This window comes from Hemibagrus wyckioides, linkage group LG11, assembly GCF_019097595.1.
Source record: "Hemibagrus wyckioides isolate EC202008001 linkage group LG11, SWU_Hwy_1.0, whole genome shotgun sequence".
NCBI classification, from domain to species: domain Eukaryota; kingdom Metazoa; phylum Chordata; class Actinopteri; order Siluriformes; family Bagridae; genus Hemibagrus; species Hemibagrus wyckioides.
Genome location: NC_080720.1, coordinates 33,231,124 through 33,240,851, shown reverse-complemented (window position 1 = coordinate 33,240,851; position 9,728 = coordinate 33,231,124). Strand labels below are relative to the sequence as shown.

The following is a 9,728-nucleotide window of genomic DNA, read 5'->3' as shown; positions in this document are numbered from 1 at the left end:
GAGACGAAGGGAAGAAAGAGAAATAAAGACAGGCAGAAGAAAGAACAACGGAGGAAAAAGAAAGATAGGAAAAAGTAAACTGATAAAGTGGTGTTTAGGGGGGAGGAGCTTTACACTCTGTCTGCATTTAAATATTTAAATTTCTCTCTCTCTCTGTCTCTCTGTCTGTCTGCCCCTCTCCCTCTCTCCCCGTTTCAGAACAGAGCTCTTTGATTATTCCATTTATTCTGCATGTAATAAATTAAAGCTATTAACACACAGAGACATCGATCCTCTATAACACCTCTCATTAAGATTTAGTGCGCACACACACACACACACACACACACACTATCGTCACACTAATGAGGGAGACACGCACAGCGCGGCCTGGTCGTAAAGATCCAGCAGATAAACCCAGAGGTCATTTCTGGGACTGAAATCAATCTGCTTTCATTTTATAATGAAGATTTTTAAAAGAGAAGAGCCTTGGGGGAATGGTCAGTGAATAAAACTCTCACTTTAAACTAACGATAAACTTCCAGAGCGGTCACTTTATAACAGAGCAGTCACTTTATAACAGAGAGGTCACTTTATAACAGAGAGGTCACTACCTTAGAGAGATGTCATTAATGTTAGCGTTGGTTTATATGGAAAGTACGATGAAGTCGCCCCTGTGATCTTATACTGTTACTATAGCAACCATGAAGGAGAGAACTGATAGTTTTTGATAATTCAATAATCAAATCAATCCACTGAAAATTTCATAAAGCCACACACACACAAAGACTACACACCCAATCACACACACAAAGACTACACACCCAATCACACACACAAAGACTACACACCCAATCACACACACAAAGACTACACACCCAATCACACACACAAAGACTACACACCCAATCACACACACACAAAGACCACACACACACACACATACAGACCACACACCCAATCACACACACACAAAGACTACACACCCAATCACACACACACAAAGACCACACACACACACACATACAGACCACACACCCAATCACACACACACAAAGACTACACACCCAATCACACACACAAAGACTACACACCCAATCACACACACAAAGACTACACACCCAATCACACACACAAAGACCACACACACACACACATACAGACCACACACCCAATCACACACACACAAAGACTACACACCCAATCACACACACAAAGACTACACACCCAATCACACACACAAAGACTACACACCCAATCACACACACAAAGACCACACACACACACACATACAGACCACACACCCAATCACACACACACAAAGACTACACACCCAATCACACACACACAAAGACTACACACCCAATCACACACACAAAGACTACACACCCAATCACACACACAAAGACCACACACACACACACATACAGACCACACACCCAATCACACACACACAAAGACTACACACCCAATCACACACACACAAAGACCACACACACACACACATACAGACCACACACCCAATCACACACACACAAAGACTACACACCCAATCACACACACAAAGACTACACACCCAATCACACACACAAAGACCACACACACACACATACAGACCACACACCCAATCACACACACACAAAGACCACACACCCAATCACACACACACAAAGACCACACACCCAATCACACACACACAAAGACCACACACAAAGACCACACACCCAATCACACACACACAAACACACAAAGACCACACACCCAATCACACACACACAAAGACCACACACCCAATCACACACACACATACAGACCACACACCCAATCACACACACACAAAGACTACACACCCAATCACACACACACAAAGACCACACACACATACAGACCACACACCCAATCACACACACACAAAGACTACACACCCAATCACACACACAAAGACTACACACCCAATCACACACACAAAGACTACACACCCAATCACACACACAAAGACTACACACCCAATCACACACACACACACAAAGACCACACACCCAATCACACACACACACACACACAAAGACCACACACCCAATCACACACACACAAAGACCACACACCCAATCACACACACACACACACAAAGACCACACACCCAATCACACACACACAAAGACCACACACACATACAGACCACACACCCAATCACACACACACAAAGACCACACACCCAATCACACTCACAAAGACCACACAACCACACACGAACACAAAGACCACACAACCACACACACTCACACGTTTATTAACATGTTTATTAACATGGAGTAAAGCTGTAGTTCTCACTGTGGGGTTTGTGGACTAGACAGAAGGAAAGAAAGAAAGAAAGAGAGAAAGAAAGAAAGTAGGAGAGAAAGAAAGAAAGAAAGAAAGAAAGGAAAGAAAGAAAGAAAGAAAGAAAGAAAGAAAGAAAGAAAGAAAGAAAGAAAGAAAGAAAAGGAACGAAGAAAAAGAAAGATTGATTGATGGTACATGTCTTAGTCAGAATGAAGGAGAAAAAAAACAGAAGAAAGACAGGACAGGGGAAAAAGAAAGAAATTGGAAGTGATGAAAGAAATAAGCACATATAAGGAAATGTGGGTGTGTCTATGTCTAAAGCTTCAGTATTAAAAAAACTCAGTGCTTTATTATAATAAACTTTCCTTCTTTCATGAATCGTAGTGAATTTAAACTGTTAGCTAGCCGGTACCGGGGTTACCATGGCAACCTGCCGCAACCCTGACCCCCCCGGATGATTAACACGAGCGATTAGCGCCTGCGTGTGAGTTTTGGGTACAGTGTGTAAATGTGTTATCGATGTCGCAGTAACGGCGTGTGTGTGTGATTGATTGCCCGGCTCACACACTTCTCTGCTGCTGCTGCTGTGTGTGTGCGTGTGTGTGTGTGTGTGTGTGTGTGTGTGTGTGTGTGTGCGTGTGTGTGTGTGTGTGTGTGCGTGTGTGTGTGTGTGTGTGTGGTGTTGCTGTAAATGATGTGCATCATGGGAAATCAAGCCGCAGCGTTATTCCTCTTCATCCTGCTCATCATCGGTAGCTGATTGTGTTCCTGGACCTCAGTAAGTGATTCATGAGCAGCAGGAAGTGATGCAGGATACCAGCCTTTAACACGTACGCATCACACCGGGGGGCGTTTACTTACACACACAGGAGGAGGAGCCTCGACTTAAACTGCGCTGTATTGTGGTGTTGTGTAGCTGCTGTACTGTGGTGTTGTGTAGCTGCTGTGTAACTGCTGTATTGTGGTGTTGTGTAGCTGCTGTATTGTGGTGTTGTGTAACTGCTGTATTGTGGTGTTGTGTAGCTGCTGTATCGTGGTGTTGTGTAGCTGCTGTATCGTGGTGTTGTGTAACTGCTGTATTGTGGTGTTGTGTAGCTGCTGTGTAACTGCTGTATTGTGGTGTTGTGTAACTGCTGTATCGTGGTGTTGTGTAGCTGCTGTATCGTGTCGTGTTGTGTAACTGCTGTATCGTGGTGTTGTGTAACTGCTGTATTGTGGTGTTGTGTAACTGCTGTATTGTGGTGTTGTGTAGCTGCTGTGTAACTGCTGTATTGTGGTGTTGTGTAACTGCTGTATTGTGGTGTTGTGTAGCTGCTGTATCGTGGTGTTGTGTAGCTGCTGTATCGTGTCGTGTTGTGTAGCTGCTGTATCGTGTCGTGTTGTGTAGCTGCTGTATCGTGGTGTTGTGTAGCTGCTGTATCGTGGTGTTGTGTAGCTGCTGTATCGTGTCGTGTTGTGTAGCTGCTGTATCGTGTCGTGTTGTGTAGCTGCTGTATCGTGGTGTTGTGTAGCTGCTGTATCGTGTCGTGTTGTGTAGCTGCTGTATCGTGGTGTTGTGTAGCTGCTGTATCGTGGTGTTGTGTAGCTGCTGTATCGTGTCGTGTTGTGTAGCTGCTGTATCGTGGTGTTGTGTAGCTGCTGTATCGTGGTGTTGTGTAGCTGCTGTATCGTGGTGTTGTGTAACTGCTGTATCGTGGTGTTGTGTAGCTGCTGTATGGTGGTGTTGTGTAGCTGCTGTATCGTGGTGTTGTGTAACTGCTGTATCGTGTCATGTTGTGTAGCTGCTGTATCGTGGTGTTGTGTAACTGCTGTATCGTGGTGTTGTGTAGCTGCTGTATCGTGGTGTTGTGTAGCTGCTGTATCGTGTCATGTTGTGTAGCTGCTGTATCGTGGTGTTGTGTAACTGCTGTATCGTGGTGTTGTGTAGCTGCTGTATCGTGGTGTTGTGTAACTGCTGTATCGTGGTGTTGTGTAGCTGCTGTATCGTGGTGTTGTGTAACTGCTGTATCGTGGTGTTGTGTAGCTGCTGTATCGTGGTGTTGTGTAACTGCTGTATCGTGTCATGTTGTGTAGCTGCTGTATCGTGTCATGTTGTGTAGCTGCTGTATCGTGTCATGTTGTGTAGCTGCTGTATCGTGGTGTTGTGTAACTGCTGTATTGTGGTGTTGTGTAGCTGCTGTATCGTGTGGTGTTGTGTAGCTGCTGTATCGTGGTGTTGTGTAACTGCTGTATCGTGTCGTGTTGTGTAGCTGCTGTATTGTGGTGTTGTGTAACTGCTGTATGGTGGTGTTGTGTAGCTGCTGTATTGTGGTGTTGTGTAGCTGCTGTATTGTGGTGTTGTGTAACTGCTGTATCGTGGTGTTGTGTAGCTGCTGTATCGTGGTGTTGTGTAGCTGCTGTATCGTGGTGTTGTGTAGCTGCTGTATCGTGGTGTTGTGTAGCTGCTGTATCGTGGTGTTGTGTAGCTGCTGTATCGTGTCATGTTGTGTAGCTGCTGTATCGTGTCATGTTGTGTAGCTGCTGTATCGTGTCATGTTGTGTAGCTGCTGTATCGTGTCATGTTGTGTAGCTGCTGTATCGTGTCATGTTGTGTAGCTGCTGTATCGTGTCATGTGTAGCTGCTGTATCGTGGTGTTGTGTAGCTGCTGTATCGTGGTGTTGTGTAGCTGCTGTATCGTGTCGTGTAGCTGCTGTATCGTGTCGTGTAGCTGCTGTATGGTGGTGTTGTGTAGCTGCTGTATCGTGGTGTTGTGTAGCTGCTGTATCGTGTCGTGTTGTGTAGCTGCTGTATCGTGTCGTGTTGTGTAGCTGCTGTATCGTGTCGTGTTGTGTAGCTGCTGTATCGTGGTGTTGTGTAGCTGCTGTATCGTGGTGTTGTGTAGCTGCTGTATCGTGGTGTTGTGTAGCTGCTGTATCGTGGTGTTGTGTAGCTGCTGTATCGTGGTGTTGTGTAACTGCTGTATCGTGGTGTTGTGTAACTGCTGTATTGTGGTGTTGTGTAGCTGCTGTATCGTGGTGTTGTGTAACTGCTGTATCGTGTCATGTTGTGTAGCTGCTGTATCGTGTCATGTTGTGTAGCTGCTGTATCGTGGTGTTGTGTAACTGCTGTATTGTGGTGTTGTGTAGCTGCTGTATCGTGTCATGTTGTGTAGCTGCTGTATCGTGTCATGTTGTGTAGCTGCTGTATCGTGGTGTTGTGTAGCTGCTGTATCGTGGTGTTGTGTAGCTGCTGTATCGTGGTGTTGTGTAGCTGCTGTATCGTGTCGTGTAGCTGCTGTATGGTGGTGTTGTGTAGCTGCTGTATCGTGGTGTTGTGTAGCTGCTGTATCGTGGTGTTGTGTAGCTGCTGTATCGTGTCGTGTAGCTGCTGTATCGTGTCGTGTTGTGTAGCTGCTGTATCGTGGTGTTGTGTAGCTGCTGTATTGTGGTGTTGTGTAGCTGCTGTATTGTGGTGTTGTGTAGCTGCTGTATTGTGGTGTTGTGTAGCTGCTGTATCGTGGTGTTGTGTAGCTGCTGTATCGTGGTGTTGTGTAGCTGCTGTATCGTGGTGTTGTGTAACTGCTGTATCGTGGTGTTGTGTAGCTGCTGTATCGTGGTGTTGTGTAGCTGCTGTATCGTGGTGTTGTGTAGCTGCTGTATCGTGGTGTTGTGTAGCTGCTGTATCGTGGTGTTGTGTAACTGCTGTATCGTGTCATGTTGTGTAGCTGCTGTATCGTGTCATGTTGTGTAGCTGCTGTATCGTGTCATGTTGTGTAGCTGCTGTATCGTGGTGTTGTGTAACTGCTGTATCGTGGTGTTGTGTAACTGCTGTATTGTGGTGTTGTGTAACTGCTGTATTGTGGTGTTGTGTAACTGCTGTATTGTGGTGTTGTGTAACTGCTGTATTGTGGCGTTGTGTAACTGCTGTATTGTGGCGTTGTGTAGCTGCTGTATTGGGTCTCGTTGTCACTGTATCAGTGTAGCAGTCACTGCTGCTGTATTGTCATGTGTTGATGTATTGTGTCATTGAGTTTTGTTGTGTTGTTGTATTGTGTTATGTTGTGTAGCTGCTGTCGTGTAACTGCAGTGTAAGACAGGCTCACGTTTTCTCTGTGATCTTCACCTCGAGCGTAAACACGGCTTAAATGACCCGAAAACTCCATCTGTGAGAACGAGGACGACAGCAGCCTCAAAAACCCAGAGGGCACGATAATAAACTCTACATTCTGTAAGAGAAACCTTCTCAAAGTCCTCACAAACCTCAAAAACCTCACAAACCTCAAAGTCCTCACAAACCTCAAAAACCACACAAACCTCAAAAACCTCAAAGTCCTCACAAACCTCAAAAACCTCAAAGTCCTCACAAACCTCACAAACCTCAAAGTCCTCACAAACCTCAAAGTCCTCACAAACCTCAAAGTCCTCACAAACCTCAAAGTCCTCACAAACCTCACAAACCTCAAAGTCCTCACAAACCTCACAAACCTCAAAGTCCTCACAAACCTCAAAAACCTCAAAGTCCTCACAAACCTCAAAGTCCTCACAAACCTCACAAACCTCAAAGTCCTCACAAACCTCAAAGTCCTCACAAACCTCAAAGTCCTCACAAACCTCACAAACCTCAAAGTCCTCACAAACCTCAAAAACCTCAAAGTCCTCACAAACCTCAAAAACCTCACAAACCTCAAAGTCCTCACAAACCTCAAAATCCTCACAAACCTCAAAAACCTCAAAGTCCTCACAAACCTCAAAAACCTCAAAGTCCTCACAAACCTCAAAGTCCTCACAAACCTCAAAGTCCTCACAAACCTCACAAACCTCAAAGTCCTCACAAACCTCAAAGTCCTCACAAACCTCAAAGTCCTCACAAACCTCACAAACCTCAAAGTCCTCACAAACCTCACAAACCTCAAAGTCCTCACAAACCTCAAAGTCCTCACAAACCTCAAAGTCCTCACAAACCTCAAAAACCTCAAAGTCCTCACAAACCTCACAAACCTCAAAGTCCTCACAAACCTCAAAGTCCTCACAAACCTCAAAGTCCTCACAAACCTCAAAGTCCTCACAAACCTCACAAACCTCAAAAACCTCAAAGTCCTCACAAACCTCAAAGTCCTCACAAACCTCACAAACCTCAAAGTCCTCACAAACCTCACAAACCTCAAAGTCCTCACAAACCTCAAAGTCCTCACAAACCTCACAAACCTCAAAAACCTCAAAGTCCTCACAAACCTCAAAAACACAAACAGAAAGAAAAATTAATTTCCTCAAAGCTTCACTGTGCTGGACGAAGTAATGAAACATCAGAGGCTGGCACAAACCCACACACATGCACACAAATACACACACACAAAGATATGCACACACACATGTAGACACACACACACACAAACATACACACAAATACACACACACACACAAACACAGATTTCAGATAATCACTTCATCCCTTCTTCCTTTTATTCTTCACTCTACTGAGTTTCTCTCTTTTTCATTCATCTTTCTTCCTTTAAATTAAATAATCATGTTTAAATTCTAAACCAGTGACAAGGTTTATAACATCACTTTTGCTTTTTACACACACACACATACACACAAACACACTCACTCTCTTACACACTCACTATCACACACACACTCACTCTCTTACACACTCACTCACTTTCTCTTACACACTCATAAACACACACGCACTAACTCACTCACACACACACACCCACCCACCCACTCACACTCACTATCACACACACACTCGCTCACACACACACACTCACCCTGTCCTTCATCCTCCAGCTCTGTGCCAGTGCTTTGGAGCCCTCGATTTTCTCCAGGTGGCGTTTCTTCATGAAGGCGAGAGGAAGGTTCCAGTCGCTCATGTCAGCCTCGTCTTCCTCAGAGAGAGCCACAGCGGGCGAGTGAAGCAGCTCCACGTCCATCTTCATCAGGCTCCTAAAACACACACACACACACACACACACACATACACAAACACATACAGTGCACAATTAAGCGTCTTTGACTTCTATAAACTTCATACAGATATTGACTCTGTTCCTATATTTAGAAGTTTACATGTTTTTTTAAAAGTTTTTTTCAAGTTTTCTTTCTTTTTTTTGTCGTATTAACTTTAAATGTTGGAGACGGAACAGCTGTTTATATCCGCTTATAACTACATGAGAACATGCTTCATGAACACGTCACCAGAAGTAAACATCAGACGTCATCATAAAGAGATAAAAAGTAAACCATGTCTCAAATGAAAAAAACAGAAGGTTGTGGAGGTGCAAGAGGAATAAAACACCGGACTTTCAGAGTGACACAGTTTCACTCTCGGTGTGCCTTCACTTCTTCATTTCTCTTCAACTTCATTTCTAAGCGTCTGGAGAAGATTCTGCTGATGTCAGAAGTAATTGCGATGACGCAACGAGCATGCAAATGACCCCTGACGTCATCAGGACACTTTTTATTTTCTTTTTTTTTTATCATGCATTGGCTACTTTCTCCTGAAAAGGAGTTGGGAACTTTGGTGTAATATTTTCTTGTTTTCTTATGTTCCAGTTTTATGCACACGCGCGCGCGCGCACACACACAAGCACGAGCGCGCACGCGGGCTTCCGCACACCTTTTAAAGCTTGCAAAATCATACACATTATTCACACTAACATGCAGATAACACACGCACACACACATATGGGCAGCGTCCCAAATCGCACAACATGACAGCTGAGCTCGTGTGGAGTGTGTTCAGACCTTGCAAACGACACGGCAGCGTCCAAAATCTCGTGCACGAGCCGCGAGAAAAATCCAATGATAGTCGTCTGGTGTTTTTATTTTTTTTACTGTACTTTATTTATTTTGGAAGGGAAACGTGAGCACGATTCTTCGTTAGGGGTAATGGATCGGACGCAGGCCCACCACCACCACCACCACCGCCGCCATCATCATCATCATCATCATCGTCATTTTCATTTTCATTCAGGCTGACTCTAGCGGACTCAACGCTCCGGCACGAACAAGCGCGTCTGCGCGCGCCTTCTCGTCGTCTTCTGCTTCCGGCGCAGCGAATATAAAAGTAAAATATTTTCACTTTTGCTTCTTTCTTTTTTTCTCTCGTTTTTTCCTTCGCCGACACGAATTGTTGCTCAGCACTAGCGCAAGGGCGCCGCCATCTTGTCGCACGCCCAGAATGCACCGCGATAGGGCGCGGTGACGTCATCGCGCCCCGGCGTCATCACCTGGCGTTTGTGTAGCGTGTAAACAAACAGCTAGCTTGAAAACTACAACAATAAAAACAATAAAAACAACTGACACACACGTAAACATTACATATGAAGTATAACAAACATATTAGATGCTAATTCATTAGCTGAATTTATGTGTGAGCCTTTTTTACGTCCAAAGAATTCCGTTCAAAATTTGTGATTAAAAATATAACATTAGGTTCAGTT

At 44.7% G+C, this 9,728-nt stretch overlaps 1 protein-coding gene across 9 annotated transcripts in view; it reads right to left on the bottom strand.

Moving 5' to 3' along the window:
* rptor (regulatory associated protein of MTOR, complex 1) overlaps positions 1–9,470 on the bottom strand; it is a 90,030-nt gene extending 80,560 nt beyond the window's left edge. For all 9 annotated transcript variants that reach the window (XM_058402254.1, XM_058402256.1, XM_058402257.1 and 6 more), the window contains exons 1-2: positions 9,031–9,470; positions 8,055–8,229 (exon numbers count right to left, since the gene is read on the bottom strand). In XM_058402254.1, the coding sequence (XP_058258237.1) occupies positions 8,055–8,222 (168 nt within the window). In that variant the 5' untranslated portion in view covers positions 8,223–8,229; positions 9,031–9,470. The remainder of the gene's footprint in view (positions 1–8,054; positions 8,230–9,030) is intronic.
* Positions 9,471–9,728: the final 258 nt, after the last annotated feature.